The sequence below is a fragment of the Grampus griseus genome, assembly GCF_964374135.1.
Source record: "Grampus griseus genome assembly, chromosome: 14".
Classification (NCBI taxonomy): Eukaryota; Metazoa; Chordata; class Mammalia; order Artiodactyla; family Delphinidae; genus Grampus; species Grampus griseus.
Genome location: NC_139008.1, coordinates 62,955,804 through 62,973,780, shown reverse-complemented (window position 1 = coordinate 62,973,780; position 17,977 = coordinate 62,955,804). Strand labels below are relative to the sequence as shown.

The following is a 17,977-nucleotide window of genomic DNA, read 5'->3' as shown; positions in this document are numbered from 1 at the left end:
AGTGCCTGACAGTGGAAACCACCCTCCCCCCAGCTGCCCCAAGGCTCCGGGACCTCACTGCTTCTCCCAGCCTTCGGTGGACAGGCCTCCGTGGGGTCCTGAGTCACTCTGCCCCACCCCAGGCTGGGTTGGGGCCACCTCACCTCCGAGTTGCAGGCATTCCCTTTCATCTGGGCCCAGGGTCAGAGCTCAGTGATCTGGGCCAAACCAGGCAAAGTCCAGGTGCCCTGCTCTGCTGGTAACCCTGAGCCTCTTCCCTTCTGTGGGACTCAGTTTACCCATCTGTAAAGGGCAGAGTTTAGACTGTATGATTTCTCCAGACCCTTTCTCACTTAAGCTCCTGTGACCCAGTACATTACTGTCAGTATTGGAAGTGGACATGAGCCCTGGTGGTCTGGACTCCTGTGGACATCTGGATTAAGGGTAAAAAAAAAATCCAGGGATCCAATAACCCACGATTACTGGAGCAGCCTACTTTGTCCTTTGGCAGCTGTCGGGAATGAGAAGACAGGAGGCGCAGTTTCGCCCTAGGACCATGATTGTCCTTCCATTGCCCTGCTCTTGCTGGGCATTGTGAGAAACTTACCTTCCACCTAGTGTGCTCTGGGGCAGGACCCTTGCTAAAGGATGCCATTGACACGAACAAGCCAGAGGTCCAGGGAACTGCTTCCGCAGAAGTGGAGATGGGTTGCAGTAGGCTATTCTCATCCTTGACTCAGCCCCCTCCACTCTTTTCCTAGCATCCCTTGGGGCAAGAGGCTGAGATATGCCTGGTGTAGAGTGAGCTGACACATGGGAGGAGAAACCAAGGCCCCTGACCTCCAAGCCCCTAGATCACAGACCCCTGGGCCACTCTAGCTGCCCTCCAGTCCTCTCTACTCATCAATCTCCCTCCTGTTTAAAACTCACCAAAGGCCTCCCAGCACATCTAGACTGAAATCCAAGGTTTCTCCCATGGTCTCCTGCCCTCTAAGCCTTCCTCACTTACTTCACTCTAGCCACACTGGCCTCCTTCCAACTTCTGGAAAATACCAGTCTCTTTCCCACCTCAGGGCCTTTACACATGCTGTTCCCTCTGCCTGGAATGCTCTTCCCTCAGAACATAGCATGGCTGGCTCCTTGTCACTTACATCACTGCTCAAATCTACCTTCTCAGAGGAGACTTTCCTGATCCCCCTAAGAACAGCAGTCCCTCCTGTCCATTATTTGCTATCACAGTTCCCTATTTCCATCATGGCCCTTTCCCTGAGCTGTAATTATTGATAGTTGGTTTGTTCAATGGCCCTCTTCCCCACCCATCGGTAAGCTCTAAGAGGGCAAGGACCTTGGGGATCCCATGGCTATATTCCAAGCACCTAGTGTATAATGGCTTCTCAAGAAGTGTTTGTTGATGGAATGAAACACAAAAAGTATTAACGAAGTTCATCTTCCTCCTTCTACGGAGGTGCAAATGGCATTTATTGGGCACCTGTTAAATATGCCAGCCTCTCTCACATACGTTATTCTGCTGAAACTTTACAGTCTGTCCATTATAACAGATGATGAAGTTAGGGTTCAGTGACCTGCCAGAGGTCACCCAGCAAAGGGTGGGTTGATGGGTTCACTTAGTTGGGAAGCAGTCAACTGGGATCTCTGGGCACGAAGAATGCCATGGCAAATGGTAGCCAGGATTCAACCTCAAGTCTGTTTGACTCTATGCGAAGCCTACATTCTTTTTTTTTTTTTTTTAACTTTTTATGTTCTATTGGAGTTTAGCCGATTAACAGTGTTGTGATAGTTTCAGGTGCACAGCAAAGGGACTCAGCCATACATATCCATGTATCCACTCTCCCCCAAACTCCCCTCCCCTCCAGGCTGCCACATAACAGGGAGCAGAGTTCCCTGTGCTCTACAGTAGGTCCTCGTCGAAGCCTGCGTTCTCTTCATCGTACTACACCTTCTGTCACACTAGAACTCAGCTCAAGATTAACAAGATTTTTAGGTTCTGGAAGGCAGGCAAAGACCCAGATTGCATGGAGAGGTGGTCTGGCTTAGCGGTTATTGGTGTGTCTTGGAACTGGACAGAGACCCGGGCTCAAACGAGGGGGCCCCACCACCTAGGCACCAGGGCACCCTTGCTGAAAGTAATCATTAGCATTGCTAGGCTAGAGCACCTTTGTTCTCAGGAAGAGAGTGAACTGTGGGGTTATGTGTCAAGGGCTGTATTGGAAAAGTCAGGCAGTGGGCTTCTAAATCATGCAGAAGCCCCTCCTCCCCCACCCCCAGGGGAGGGGCTGTATGGCCTTTGGGTAGCACCTTGCCCTCTCTGAGCCTCAGGGGTCATCTCTGAAAAATGGGCATGGCAGCATGGAACCAAATAGAGCTCTTAGGAAGATAAAGAGGAAAAATGAGTGTGGAGTTGTTGGTATATATAAAGTAACATAGAAATGTAAATTATCTAAAAATAAATCTATGTGAAATGCAGAGAGAGGTTGGGACTTGGAAGACCTCTGGCGTTCTTTTGGCAGTTATTGGCACCTACTGTGTGCCAGGTGCTGTGCTAGGGCCTGACATGAACCCTGAGCGTCTGGAGCTCCCAGTCTACTGGGGGGACATGAGCCAGCCACATACAGAGTGGGTATCCCTCCCAGCGGGATGTCAGGGGGAGTCTTCATGTGTGATGTGGTAGCAGGAGCCAGACCGACCTGAGCCAGAACCCTCCTCTCCTCCCTGCGTGACCTTGACCAGGTCAGGCCACCTCTCCAAGCCCCAGGCCTTCATCTGTAAAATGGGCCAGTCTCCTTTGCCGCTCAGAGTTGCCAGGACCTGGCACTCTGTAGGTACCAGGGTGGGGGACCTTGGGATGAGGGTAGCCAGTAGTTCCTGGGCAAAAAATGGTCCTGCACTGGGCAAAATCTGGGACTCAGGCGTGGGTGGTGACTTGCTTGCAGGAGTGGCCTGAGGACATTGAGGGTGGAAGAGAAGCAGCCAGAAGAGAAGCTCAGCAATTTCTCAAACCTGTTAAGCAAAGGAGGGCAGACATCCCGGAGAATTGGCCTGTGCCTTTATTTATGTTAGTAATCTCATTAAGGGGAAGGGGACTGGCTCTACCCAAGGTCAGTCCTGCCCGGGGAGGAGGGGGATGGCATATCCACTTGAGTTTACTCAGCCAGTGATTCTAGGCCAAGGTGCACCCAGGAAGGCAGGGTGTCTCGGGATGAATTTGTGGGTGTGTTGAGCGTTGCTCCAAGCCTTGGTAGGGCTGGCCTGAGTGAGGCCACCGGTCAATGTTGACGACTTCTCCGGGGCCTGGCGCTGTCCCAGACCAGTGGCGTTAGCCGAACCAAGACCGGCCAAACTTCGGGGAATTCAGGTGAGGCGAGAGGGGAGGAAGTTTGGGGGCCTCCGAAGGGCGGCGGTTTGGGGTTCCCCAGGGGAACACTGCTCCTCTGGCGCCGGGCTCGCACCGGAGAGGTCAGGCCAGTCGCCGAGAGGAAGGGAAGGGGCCCTGCCCTGTACCACCAGCGCCAGGCTAAAATCGGGCGGGGCCGCCCGGGGAGGCCGGGACGCCTGCGGCCGGGCGGGGTCTGCGCCCTACTCCCTGCGAGGCCGCCGGGTCCGGGCTGAGAGCGGCCTGCGAGGCTCGGGGCCAGGCCCGGCCAGAGGGAACTCGGTCCCTGGGCTGGGCACTGCGCGCCTGCGGCTCTTGCCCTACCGGCGGCTGCGGGCGCGGCGGCCCCCGCGCCCCCAGGAGCCGGGCCAGGGCGGGGGCTGGGCCCCGCGGGCGGGCGCGGGAAGGGGGGCGGCGGCGAAGGCTGCGACGCTCTAACAGGTGGGATCCCGCGGCGTGGTGGAGGCGGGCGCGGGAGGAGGAGGAGGAGGAGGAAGAGCAGCGGCAGCGGGAGCCTGAGCAGGAGCAGGATGAGCCGCGCGAGCTGACAGCCGCCGCCGCCGCCGCCGCCCGCGCCCAGGCTCGGTCTCGCTCTCCGCGCCCGGGGCCGCTCCCCGCCTCCCGCCTCCCCCGGCCGCCCGCGGGGCGGCCCGCCCCCTCTGCACCTCCGGGCCCGGAGCTGCCTCCATCGCTCCTGCATCCCGGCCGGGGGGGAGGAGGAGGCGGAGCAGGAGGCGAGCCGGAGCCGCCGCCGCCAACGCCGCCGCCGCCGCCGCCGCCCGAGCAGGACAGAGCGCGCCGCAGCCCCGCGCGTCCGGCCGCCGCCCGTGCCCATCAAGCAGCCGCGCCGGAGCTACACCGCGGGACAGCCCGGGCCGCGGCGCACCCCGGCTCGGCCCAGCCCAGCCCAGTCCCGGCACCGGGCGGCCCGGCGGCCGGCCCGCCCCCGAGGGCGCCGGGCGCGCCGGGAGGATGCCGAAACCGACGCTGCTGCTGCGCGGGGGCTGGGAGCGCGAGCGCAGCCCCGGGGACTCGGAGCTGGGCCGCCAGTTCCGGGACTGGTGCCTGCGCACCTACGGCGACTCGGCCAAAACCAAGACGGTGACACGCAGCAAATACCAGCGGATCGCCGAGGTCCTGCAGGGCGGCGGCGGGACCGGCGCGGGCAGCGGCCCGGCAGCCGGCGAGAAAGGCAAGTTCCAGTTCTGGGTGCGCTCCAAGGGCTTCCGCCTGGGCAGCGGCCGGGAACCCAAGATGGGCCAAGTGGTGTATGTGCCGGTCAAGACGGGCTCGGTGAGTGCGCGCGCGGCGGCCGCGGGCCGGTCCCACCGCGGGGCTCGGGGCGGGCGGGGGCGGGGTGGGGGTGTGGATGTGTGTCCGAACGTGTGTCCCTGAGGTTGTCCCTGGGTCTGGCCCTCCCGAGGCGCACGCGTCCCTGCTCACCCGCCAGCCCCAGCCAGCCCGGGCAGCGCTCCGGGTTCGGGGCGTCCCTGCCCCCCTCTGCGCTGCTGCCCGGGCCGTGCCGGGCGGGCTGTCCCGGGCTGCTCACCCCAGCATGTTCCGTTCTCCCGTCCCCTCCCCCCGCCAGCAGGCGGCTGCTCAGAAGCCCGAGCCTCCCCCCGCCCGCCCCGGGGCTGCCTGTCCCGGGCGCCTCGCGCTCCCGCCCCCGGGCCGGCTGGGCGGTGTGGTGTGTGTGTCTGTGTGTGTGTGTGCGTGCGTGTGTATGTGTGTGTGGAGGGTGGTGCCGCGAGGGCGGGGGGGCAGGGACAGCCACGGGACGGGGAGTCAGCTCGGCTTCCCAGCGCCAGGGGAGGGGGCCCGCCCGGGCACTGTCTACCCGACCCCACCCGGGGCTGGCCCGGGGAGGGGCAGCCCGAGCCGCAGCCTGGCGCAGGAGCAGCCTCCCGCGGGTGGGTGGGGCGCCCCCTCCGCCCCCCGGGCCCCTCGCTCCCCCCTCTCTGGGACGGGGGCGGCCTGACCTATCCATCCCCTCCCCTCCCCCGTCCCCGGGGCCGGCCCGGTCCGGGCGGGGTGGCGTGGGGGAGGGGACGGGGAACCGCAGCCGCCGACAGGGAGGAGGCGGGCGGCCGGGCGGGGGCGTCCCCTCCGGCCCGGGGCGCCCTGGAGAGGGCGTGCGGCGTGGGCCCCGCGGCTCCCCCGCCGGGACCTCATTGTTCTGCAGCGGGTGGGGGCTGGGGGGGCCGCTGCTCCCGGGGTGCTGCTGAGCTTTGAACTTTCCGTCGCGGAGACCCTCCATTAGTGCGTTCAGCCCCTGGCCCGGCCGGGCCAGGCCAGCCTCCCTCCCTGCCCCCCTCGCTCCCTCCCCGGCCTCGCCCGGCCCGAGCGAGCGAGCGGGGCCGCCCCGCGCCGGCCTCCCTCCCTCCCTCGCTCCCCCGCTCCCCGCTCCGTGCTCCTCCCCCGTCCGGCCCGCCCGCCCTGCGCTCAGCCCAGTCCCCGGCCGGAGCGGGCTCTTCACACACAATTGATTCGGTCGTTACGAAAAGTGCACTTGTCCCCTCCCCCTCCCCCTCCGGCAGCCGCCCGGGCCAGGCCCGCGGGGTGAGGGGGCTGAGAGGGAGGGAGGCGGGAGCCGGGGAGCGGATCCGGAGGCGCCTCCCCCCTCGCCCAGGGGACGGGGCTGCAGGCCGCGGGGAGTGGGGAGCCGTGAGCGCAGAGGGCGGGCGGCCCATCTGCGAGGAGCGCTGATAACCGCGCCGCTGCCGCTGCGGCCGCCAGCGGCCCATCTGCGCCGCTGCCGCCTCCGGCCGGACACAGAGCAGGGGGCCGGGCAGAGGGGCGCGCTGGGGCCGGATTCCCCGGGGGAAGGCTGGGGTAGTGTCCCACCCTGAGCGAGTCGGGGACCTTCCAGCCTAAATCAGTGCTCTCTGCCAAACGCGGGGAGTCTGGGTCATTGTCCCCCCTCCCCCGATCGAGTCAGGGACCCCTCCCCGAGCCCAAATTGGTGCCCACTCTGCCACCCGGGGAGTAGGGGTCATTGCCTCTCCCCAGGTCAGCCCTCCCCACTCTGCCAGTTGCTAACCCCCCTCGGTTCTCCTCCATCTTGGGCTAGTGCCCCCAGCCTAAGAGTGGTTTTTCGAGGTCAGTGACCCACCAGATGGTTGGCTTGGTCCACACCCCCTACCCTGGGTCATTGCCCTCAGCCATCCCAGCTTCCCAGGTCAGTTCGTGCCCCTCAACCCCATCCCATCCTGGTTATCCCTCCCCAGGGAGCTGGGAGTCTTGGCCCAACCTCCTTCTTGCCTGAGGCAGGAGCCCCCACTCCACCCGCTCCTGGAGTTGGGAGGGCAGGTGACCCTCAGACAGGGCAGCTAGCTCACCAGTTCTCTGAGCTGGTCGACCTCTCCCCTAGGGAGTGGGCATCATAGGGCCGTCAGTCCCCCTACCCCCTTAGCCACAGAGCTGTCAAGGCGGAGCAAGTGAACATACACCCACCCAGGCCACATGCAGAAATTGGGTGCTGGGCCTGGGCCCCAGGTCCTGCCAGCCTTCGGATCCTCCGTGAGGCCCACGCCGACCCGCTTTGCTTGGCAACAGGGGCCTTGAAAGACTCCACCCTAGCTCCCAGACCAATAATAAGCCCTCCCAAGGGACCACCTGCCTGGGAGGCAGAGAAAGGGAACCCAGGCCTCCCTGCCCAGGCTGCCAGGGGGACGACAAACACAACAGACGTGCCCTCCTGTGACAGCCCGCCCCTCAAGCTACCCACGCCCACCTGCCTGGCCTGCTGGTCCCCAGGGAGCCCGTTAGTTACCTGCACTCGCCCAGTCAGCCGGAGCCAGCCGCAGGAGATGCCCTGAATCCTGCCACCCCCAGCTCCAAGTACCTTCCTGGGGCTCAGTTATTATTTTTACATTTCCATTTTCCTTTTCACTGATCTAAGAGGGACAGATCCTGCTGGGAATTCTGGGGCAGCCATGGACTCTTCCCGGGAGGAGCTGAATGGGACCTTCTTTGAAAGGTGCAAAGGATATCCCCTACCTTTGCTGGCTTTTACACACACACACAGAGTAAAGTTATCATTGCCTCTGGTGGCAGTTGGGAGATATCCTGTAGTTTTGTCCTGGGTGGGTTTTTGTGAAGGTCATTGGGCCACAAACCTTTGTCTGAGACATTTGTTTGGCATCCACAGGCGTTCTGGGGGCACTGGGGCATTGGAGAGGGTTGGACTCAGAGCCTGCTCCCTGGGCACCCAGCTGCTGGGGGTGGGGGTGGGCATAGCTCAGGATCTGATCAAGAAGCCCATGGAGGCTCCAAGGGAGGGCAGGCGGGGAGGCAGAGCAATTTCGGCCAAGAGGGGGTATGGGAGTTGTGTCATGCAGCCGCGGAACGAGGGCCCCCTGCGCCCCTGCGTCGGCTCAGGTCCCCAGGGTGGCCATGGTATGTCATCTCCCTTCCATGTTGCTCTCTGGCTGCCCCCTGCGTGGGCCCCCTTTCCTCTTCCCACAGCCATATGTGGTGCTGCGGTTGGGGCCCTTCCGAGTCCCGGCCGTGGAGGGTCGATGATCTGACACCACTTGTCCCGTCCCATCTGGCCCTGAGCTTTTCTGGGTGTGTGTGACAAAGGCTTAATCTGTCCGGACGGGCCCAGGGCGGAGAGCAGGGCGCGGGGAATTACACTCTGCGGGGCCTCCTGCAGCTGGGGCCTGCTTGGGGGGCGGGGCGGGGCGGGGGTCGAGCAGAAGCCAGGGCATGGTGGTGGTGGGGGGGAGGCAAGTTGGTCTTCGGTTTGCAGGTTGTCACAGGAAATAGATGTGGAGGCGGAGGGCTGAGGGGAGGAGGGCGGAGTCCTCCACCGGGCAGCACGGGGCGCTCCTGGGGACAAGATCTTTCTGTGACAAGAGCCAGCCGGGCCTCCTGACTGGGCAAAGCCTGGTTAGGATTTATTATTTCTTGCGTTTGGCCTGTTCTGGCCTCTGTGGCTGCCAAGCCTGGGGGCGGGTGGGAAGCAAACCCTTTGCCAATGAGACCCTCCGATTCCATTCCAGCCTCAGCCCAAAAGTGAACCAACCCCTTTCCTTTTCCTCTGGTCTCTGAACGAGGCTGTCCCGGCGCCTGCAAGGGCCACAGGTTATGTCTGGGGAGGGGCCCCGGGCCATCTGTCAACTCCCAGGACCAGAGAGCCCTCAGGCTCCTTGGAGATAGATGTTCTCAGCCCAACTCTACCATCTTCCGGATGGGAAAACTGAGGCCCTGAGAGGGGAAGTTTCCGTTGGTGGGGAGCTGGGCCTGGAACGCAGATCTCTGCGCTCCACTGAGGCTTCTCCATGGGCCCATCACATGCCAGGAATCCCCCCATTAGAGCCCCGTCCCCCGAGGGGGAAACGCCAGATTGCCAAACTCCACTCTCAGCACTGGGCTTTTGCGAGCCAGACCCCAGGTGTTCCGCTGGCCAAATTGACTAATGGTGGTCTTTTCCCAGTTTGCAGACAATGTTCATTTAGTGGAGAGCATTTTCACAGTCTTCAGCTTTTCTCCCCAGAGCTTTTGTGTAAACCTTTGGCACCTGCGGCCGCTGGTCTGGGCAGGAAATGGCCTCTGACTTAGCACAACATAATATATGCTGTGACCTTCGGTTGAATACCTCAGTATTTCCTACTTTTCTCTAAATTGTCACCATAGTGACCCTTTCTGAGTCACCTACCGTGTGCCTGTCCCTGTGCGTCAGGTTCTCACAGCGGCCCAGAGGTCCCTGCCATCCTTCAGATGAGTAAACTGAGGCTTAGGGAGGTTTAGAACTTCCCTGAGTCCTCACAGGGCACGCTGAGCTTGCGTGCCGTCTCTACACCCCTCTTTTCTGACCCTCTCTGGTTGTCTTACAGCCTCATCTGGTTCACAGGGCTTTTCGTGACAAGCGTTCAGTCCATTACACCCTAACCTGGATTAGTGCAGAAGAATCCTCTAGTCAAGGTGTGTGTGATCACAGGCAGGTACTTAAGGCAGGATTGGCTCAGTGTATGGTGTCTGGGACTTGCCTGGGGTGCGAAAGGATGGGTATGGGGTGAGGAGAAGGGAGGAAGCCTCTGCTGTCCTGGGTCCTGGGGGCTTTCAGGGAGAAGGTTGGCAATGACACGGACCCTGTTTGGATTTCTCGTGAATGGCAGAAGTGGGCTATTTTGTTAATTAGCCTCAGTGATGTGGGTGAATGTGGTCTTGGGGTCTCTGTGGGGGCGGGGCCGCAGTTTGGAGCCTGAGTGATTGCTGGTGGATCAGGCTCTGCCTTCCCGGGGTGTCTCCTCCGGATCCTGGGTCACTTTCTGCTGGTGGTGGGGGCAGCATGCCCCGCTCGTCCTTGGGCGAGGCCTGGCGTGAACATTCTCTCCTTCACTACAGGCTGCCTTCCCATCCCTGAGCGTCTGGGAGTCAGGAGGTCCAATTGGGACCCTAAAAACCCTGCTGGGAGGATGGGAGGTGGGGGGCCTGTGGCTGGGGCTGCCCAGGGACAAAGGTCAAGGGTCCAACCCATCCTCAGGCAAACCTGGGCTTCTCCAAGCTGGCTCTTAACTTAGAGGTTGTGGGACTGATTGAGTACCATGCACATGCACGTGCATTCCTGGGCTACAGCATGTGTGCGCACGTGGGTGTGCATGCAGGAGTGTGGCTGTGTGGGCCTGAGTGTGCCTGTGCCTGTCCATGTGCAGGCTGGGGACGCTTGTGGGCCCGGGGCAGTGTGTGTGTGTGTGTGTGTACAGGTGGAGGGGGACTGCATGCTTGTGAGTGTGTGTGATTGTGAGCGGCTGTGTTGGCAGATGTGCAAGCACCTGGGGTGTGGGCATTGGCAGACCACGAGCGTGCGTGTGCGTGCCACATGTTCAGGATCCTATTGAAAAGCATCCTGTCCTTTGGCAGTGACGAGCTGACGGGGTGTCCTTCATCACAACCAAGTCAGCCGGAGCTGCTGGCCTGGCCCCGTGCTGCTCCTGGGGTCTCAGCAGCTGCTGAAGCGTAGTGTGAGGGACGGAGTGGACACGAGAGGTGGTGCCACGTCCCTGTCCCCGCGATAGTGGCTGAAGCACCTCCTTGTTTCCAGCAGCTGTCCTCCTCCTTCCCCGCCACCCCGCCACTCTCTGCCCAACAAGGGCAGCAGGTAAAACTTGTGACCTCTGCCATTGTGGCACTTACCGAGCCGAAAGCTAAGCTCCATGGGGGGCAGGGTGGGAGAGAGGCTTCTGAACTTGAAGTGAGGGGGCCAGGACCGATCCTAACACACCCACTTTCTTGCCATGTGACCTCGGGCAAATAGCTTGCTTGACCTCTCCAAGTCTCAGTTTACTCATCTGGAAAATGGGCTCCAAAGCCCCACTTCCAAGAGGCTTGGCAAACTGGAAAAGGTTCTGTTGTCATTTCAGGAGGTCACTCCGCCAACCTCTGTCAAAGCCAGGCCTGGGCCCTAGGCCCCATAACAGAAGAAGGAGCCAAAGGCAGCTGGGAGAGGGCCCACCAAGGCGGGTGGCTTGTCAGAACAAGGACTTCTGAGTCCACTTTCTGCCCCTGGCCCACCCTGACATAGAGAAGAGGTGAAGGGCTTGGGGTGTCAAGCCACAGGGTCCTGGGTACAAATCCCAGCTCTGCTCTTGCACCTGTTTGGCCTTAGGACCTATCAGCTCCATTTTACAGATGAGAAAACTGCCTTCCTCCTAAGACTGGTATAAAGATGAATGCATTAATGCGTATAGAGCCTTAAGAAGGTAGCACGTCTTACAACATGTTAGTTGTTATGTGATCTCACTGAGCCTCAGTTTCCTCATCTGGATTATGGGGATGGAAATGAAATGTCATGGATATTAAGTGGGATAATGGAAGTAAAGCCCCCAGCCAAATCCCTGGCATGTAGTTGGTGGGAAGCAACTATTGGTTCCTTAGAGATTGTGTCTGGGTTATTTCTGTGTCTCCAGTGCCACTGGGGGCCTGGTTAATGTTGTACTGAATTACACAGAACACCAGCGAAGTCTTCGTGAGGGCCATAGGTGTGGCATGAGCCCCCAGGGCTGGGAACTTGAAGGCTCAGGGTCCCTCTCTGCCCCGGCTGGCTCCTGCCCTGCTCTGAGCCTCAGTTTCCCTAGTCATTGCACAGTGAAGCCTCCTGTGGCCCCTCCTGCCTTTGAATCTCTTCCTGGTGCTGGGGTTGCCCAATCCCAGAGCTCAAGGAGGGGTGCTGGAGAGGTGAGAGTGGGGGCTTTACCCAGGCCTGGAGGCACTCGCCAGGTGGGAAGGTAGAAGGGTGAGCTGCCCAGAGGCTTCTCACCACCCGACGGCCCCCACACACCCCCGCCCCAGTCCCTGGCCGGGAGCCTGAGCTCCGGGCTCTGGGCTCTTCCAGAGAACACAGTGAGGCTGGTGTAATGACTGCCCCCCTGGGGCAGGGGTCTGAGCATATCTCATGTTCTCAAGCCCCTGCCATGTGCCAGACACTCTATTTCATTTAATCTCCCCTGGATTCTGTGAGGTAGATGAGAACTTGGCATCAGAGAGGCCAGGGAACCTCCCCAAGCACCACAGTGAGCAAGTGGCAGGGCCTGGGTCCCGTGGCTCTTTGACCCTCTGAGACCCGGGGCACGGAGGTAGGGGCCCACAGGTGCCCTGGCTCTCCCCACCTCCCCACCCCAGGCTCACGGTGGCCCCTCATCTGAGGACACCCTACAAAAGCTTCCCAGAGCTCGAGGTAGCCCTCTTACCTGTCCGGACCCAGCCTGGTGGGAGACAGATGCCACCCCTCCCCGTCGCCCACACCTTCACCCTCTCACCTCAACTGCAGCTACGGGCCCAGCCTGCCCTGGGCAGGCTGCAGGGGGCGGGGAGAGAGAGCAGTTGTCCTCTCCCCACAAGGTCAACGCCTCTGGCAGCATCCAGTCCTCCCGGCCACCCTGGTACTCCAGGTTCCTCAGCCTCAGATGGAGGGACTAAGGCCAAATGCAAAGGAGGGAGCTCCAGGTCCCACAGAGCACCAGGGCTGAGGGTGAGCCCATCTGGTTTCAAAGCTGGGGGTCATTCATTCATTCATTCATTCGCTCACTCGCTCGCTCATTTGCTCCTTTCACCACCCTCCGCATCACAGTGGCTCCAACCTTCTCTGGCTCAGGCCACACCTGGGCATCATTTTGGACTCTCTTCTCTTACCACCCCTCCCTCCCCATCCAACCATTTGCAGATTCTGTTGGTTCTACCTTCAAAATACAACTCAAATTTTACTTTCTCATCACCTCCACTGCCTCCAGCCTCGTCCAAGCCTGGAGGTGCGTCAGCCTCCCCACTGGGACCCCTGTGTCCACTCTGCCCCCCTGTAATCCCCTGTGGCTCACACAACCAGCAAATCAGCAAAAGCAAAAAGCAAATCAGATTCTCTCCCTCCCCTGCTCAGAACCCTCTGAGATTCCCGTCTCACTCAAAGCAAGAGCCAGAGTCTTTCCTGAAACCTACAGGCCCTGCATGATCTGGCCCAGCTGCCTGCTTCCCTCACCACCTTCCACCCTCCCCTTGTTCATTCAGTGTCAGCCACACTGGCCTCCTTGCTATTCTAAAAACTACCAAACACGATCCTGCCCCAGGGCCCTTGCACTGACTGTTTCCCCAGCCTGGAACACTCTTCCCCCCAGATCTCTACATGGCTGCTCCCCTCCTCTTTCAGATCTTTGCTCAAGTGTCACCTCCTCAGAGAAGCCCTCCCTGATCACCCAGCCAGGACCACCTTAGGTTCCTTGGACCCTCTCTCTTTCTACTTAATTTTCTCTATAGCCCTTACCACTCTCTGACATTGTGGATGTATTTTACTAGTTTATATATTTAGTATCTTTCTCCCCACAAGGCTGTGATCTCTGCCAGGGTAGACCAGCCTGCTTGGTTCACTGCTGTATCCCCAGGACCCAGAACAGCCCCTGCTCCTAAGGGACTCCCCACTGTGGGGGCAGCAAATGCCTTAGAGCAGGAGTCTGAGAGTCGCCCATGCCTTCTGCACTCAGAGGGCCTCAGGAGCCCCAAGGCCCAGACCCATCCTCCTGTCTGAGGGCGTCCAGGGAGTCCTCAGGGAGGCGACATTTGAGCTGGACCTTGAGGGCCAAACCAAATTGTTCGGCAAGAACAGAACACGGGGAAAGCTCACCCCAGGGGGTGGGAATGTGAGCAAGGGCTAGGGGTGGGCCAGGTTTTGGGGGTCAGTGCAGGCTGTGTATGCTGGTGGCCGGGGCCACCTTCCTGGAGAAGCGGGCTCTGCAGAGCATTTCAGATGCGGTGGTGGGTGGGTGAATGGTCAGATCAGCTTGAGAACCACTTGGGGATCCTGAGGGGGACGAGCTGGTGAAATCACTTGGGGCCAAATGGAAGAGGAGGATCTGGAAAGCCACTCAGAGGAGCTGGTGCGTCAGAATCAAGGAGAGCTGGGAGTTCGCAGGAGGGTTTTTAAGTAGAGGGGAGAGAAGGTTAGATTCGTGTTTTAGAAGGAGTCTCGGAATGCTAGATGTGGCAAGAGGGAGACGTGTTACAGAGAAGGAAAAACAGGAGGCTGGGAAGTAGGTGCGGAGAGAGAAGGCCGGCCTGGGGCGAAGAGGAGGGGCTGGTTCCTTGGTAGGACAAGAGGTTGAGTGTCCGGGGCTGGATGACATGGGGAGGGGAGAGGGGGGCGAGGGAAGCTTGATGGTTGGTAGTCACAGTTGACCCAGTATTCTTGGGTGGAAAGAGAGGCGTTTAGGAAACGAGGAAGGCAGGCAGACACACATCTGGGGTGATGGCCCAGGGGCAGGGTCCAGTGGGCGGAACCCAAGAGCCGTCCCCAAGGCTGGTAGCATGTGGTAGTGAGAGGCCATGGAGGAGACCTGGTGACTCAGGTCTCAGTGGGGCCAGCTCGGGAGTCATCACGTTCTCGGGGCCCCCTTCCCAGCTTGGAGCCCTCCCCGCCCCGGCTGGGACCCGATGCAGCCTCCCGGGAGGCCTGTGCTCGGTGGATGACTCATCGTTTTCTCGGCATCCCCAGGCTGAGGAAATGTTCAAGGAGACATGGGGCCCTTCCTTTGGCAGGCCAGGCCCTGACTGGATGCTGGCGGGTCGAGAAAAACACACTCGGCCTCAGGCCTTGTCTGAGAGCATCCTGAGTGCGTGTCTCCAGGAGCCCCTGGCTTCCACAATCGCACGCATCCTCCACTGCCCTGGGAGGCCGTCCTGACCCCATTCTACAGGTCAGTGAACCAAGGCACAGCCTCTGCTGGGCACCCGGCTAAGTCATCACTTGGTACTTCAGTTTCTTCATCTGAAAAATGGGTCTGATGATTGGCCCTCCCCTATAGGGTTGTTGGGAGAAACTGAAGGAGGGGATCATGTGACGCTCAAGTAGTGGGGTTGTCATTTTCATGAGGATGGGGAGAGGGGTCCGCCCAGGCTACAGGAGCTCCCTACTGGGTAGAGCAGCCATAGGGAAGGCCACAGGCTAACATAGCCAAAAACAGACCTGCGTTTGGATCCCAGCGCTGCCACAAGCCCCTGGTTCTGGACAAATGGCTTGCCTGCTCTGATCCCCCGACCGCTTGTATATAAGCGGGTGATGACCCACACCCTGGGAGGTAGTTGGGAAGATGACATAACACCAAGCCTGACAAACAGGCCACCAAGTAGGGGCTGTGGCTCCATCTCAGGGTCCCTCAGAGGATTCCCCCCACGCCAGCGTGAAGATCCCCAAACCAGACAGCTGTTAACCTCCCAAGGGTGCTTCAAGCCCAAACCAAGAGGGAGAGGGGAGGGGAGGCAGCTCAGAGAGTTCAGGCTAGGAAACTCCCTGGGGGATGGGGTCTCTCTGGGAGATCTGGGGGCTGGGACAGGAGCAGAGCGAGGGGCAAAGGATTTTGTGTTGAATGTAAGGCCCCTATAGGTCAGCAGAGGAGTACAGGGTGTGGAGGTAGGGCCTGGGTCCAGGCTCTGCCATTTACTGCTGTGCAGTCTTGGGCAGGTCACTTCCCCTCTCTGAGCCTCAGTTTCCTCATCAGTAAAATGGGGTGATAATAGCTGTGGCTTCACTTATATCCTCCTTCTATACTGTGTTCTACAGTGTGTATATACACGATACTGTATACTATATTTTATAATCTAGAAGCATCTGTACAGGGCGTGGCCATAATAAAGCCCTCAATAAAAGGGAGCTATAATTAGGATTACGATTGTGAGCCAATCAATAACCCGCGAATCTGTGACAAGGCCATTCAAGCCGTGCTGCTGAGTTGGGCTTTGGAGTTCAGACTGGCCCCAGGTTTGCACTGAGCTGTGACTCACTGGCTGGATGACCTTGAACCAAGTTGCTCTCTGAACCTCAGTTTCCTCCTCTGTAAAATTGGCTCAGTAGTATTCCCCATCTCACAGGGTTGCTGTGGGCAAGTGAAGAGAGACTCCACGTCAAGTTCTCAGCACAGGAAGCAGGAGCTTTTCTGTGCTTGCCCCTGTGACGTGGCCAGTGGCAATTAGAGCTAGGGATTGGGGTCTGGGGCAGGGCCAGTGGATGCTGGAGCAGAGAGGTACAGAAGAGGGAGAGGACAGAGGCAGAAAGGAATGTGCAGGGAACTGGAGGGGAGGACTTCTAGGAGGAGGGCTGGTCAGCTGGGTCTGCCCCGAGGATTAACAACCCCCCCGCCCCCAGATCTGGATGAGAGAAGGCTTTGATGGAAGCCAGAGGGCAGAGGGAAGGTGCCGAGCCAAAGCAGGTGGGAAGGAGAGACCAGAAGTCTTGCCGGTCCAGTCAGCAGTTGGCTGTCAGGAAATGAGGGTGAGAGGGGCCGTGGGCTTCCCCGAGTCTAGGCTGCCTATTATGGGACTAAGAGTGGGTGTGCTCCCCAGGGTAGGGAACCCTGGGTTCAAATCCTGTCTTACCAACCAGCTGTGCAACTTGGATGCATCTCAACCTCTCTGAGCCTCCATTTCCACATCTGTAAAATGGGGATAGTGATATCAACTACCTTTTAGGGTTGTCGTGGTGATCATTTGAGATACATTCTCAGTCAGTGCCTGCTGCTGAGCAGAAACAATGACAGTCATGACACAGCTAGTATTTGTTGAGCGCTTGCGAAATGCCAGGCACGCTGCTAAACACATGCACATGCCTCCATGTGCTTGTCCAAACATGGCTACCGTTATGATCCTCATCTTTTTTAAAAAAAATTAATTAATTAATTATTTTTTGGCTGGGTTGGCTCTTCGTTGCTGTGCACGGGCTTTCTCTAGTTACGGCGAGAGGGGGGCTACTCTTTGTTGTGGTGCGCGGGCTTCTTACTGAGGTGGCTTCTCTTGTTGCGGAGCACGGTCTCTAGGTGCACGGGCTTCAGTAGCTGTGGCTTGCGGGCTCTAGAGCGCAGACTCAGTAGTTGTGGTGCACGGGCTTAGTTGCTCCGCGGCATGTGGGATCTTCCCGGATCAAGTCTCGAACCTGCATCCCCTGCATTGGCAGGCGAATTCTTAACCACTGCGCCACCAGGGAAGCCCCGGGCAGGCGGGTTTTTAACCACTGAGCCACCAGGGAAGTCCCATGATCCTCATCTTGCTGATGAGGATGTTGAGGCTCAGAGAGGTTAAGTAACATGCCTGAGGCCACACAGCTGGCAAGAGGCAGAGCAGGGACTTGAGCCCATGCGGTGGAGAAGTGTTGTGTCCTTTACTCCCTAAATCACCCATCCTCTTTGACAGTAAGATGAGGATCATGAGGTCCCCTGTGGTATTACACGGGCTTGGACAGTGGCTCTTCCCAGGATGGGGAGGCAGGCGTGAGTCTGTCTGGCAGAGTGTCCCGACTCTGGAACACATTGCTTAGGCGCAAATGGGATCTACTGGTAGAGTTGACCCTCGGGGGTCACCGGGGGATTCTGTGGTTCGGGGAGGGCCAGGTTGCGGCATGGAACCCCACGGCCAGCCGGCCAGCGCGCTGCACCCAGCTCAGGCTGGGGAGCTTTGTGCCCACCAGTACGACACAAGGCGTGGCTCAACGACCAGGTCACAGGCAGCTGCCAGCAGCCCCGAGAAGGTATGGGTGGCCAGTGCCTGGCCTGGGCGGCACCCACGGAGGCTTGGGAGGAACTCGGGAGGGCTCTTACGAGGAGGTAAGCCATGAAACAGCAGAGGAGGGGATGGGGCCTCCCAGGATGGGGAAGGGGCGCTGTGGACAAAGGAGCACAAGAGAAGTTTGTTTTTAAGGTAATACACGCACCTGACTTAACGCAACAGCCACCAAACAGCAGCCTCCAAATAGCGAGAAGTGCCCAGCCCGCCCCCCACCTAGTTCCCCTGCCCACGGTCCCAGCCCGCCCCCCACCTAGTTCCCCTGCCCACAGGGGTCCAGCCCGCCCCCCACCTAGTTCCCCTGCCCACAGGGGTCCAGCCCGCCCTCCACCTAGTTCCCCTGCCCACAGGGGCCCAGCCCGCCCCCCACCTAGTTCCCCTGCCCACAGGGGTCCAGCCCGCCCCCCACCTAGTTCCCCTGCCCACAGGGGTCCAGCCCGCCCCCCACCTAGTTCCCCTGCCCACAGGGGTCCAGCCCGCCCCCCACCTAGTTCCCCTGCCCACAGGGGTCCAGCCCGCCCCCCACCTAGTTCCCCTGCCCACAGGGGCCCAGCCCGCCCTCCACCTAGT

The 17,977-nt window shown here is 60.0% G+C and overlaps 1 protein-coding gene across 2 annotated transcripts in view; it reads left to right on the top strand.

The window, feature by feature from the left end:
* Positions 1–4,342: 4,342 nt before the first annotated feature.
* NOL4L (nucleolar protein 4 like) overlaps positions 4,343–17,977 on the top strand; it is a gene marked incomplete at its 5' end in the record, with an annotated part of 125,543 nt that continues 111,908 nt past the window's right edge. For both annotated transcript variants that reach the window (XM_082671647.1, XM_082671646.1), the window contains one exon: positions 4,343–4,663. In XM_082671647.1, the coding sequence (XP_082527773.1) occupies positions 4,343–4,663 (321 nt within the window). The remainder of the gene's footprint in view (positions 4,664–17,977) is intronic.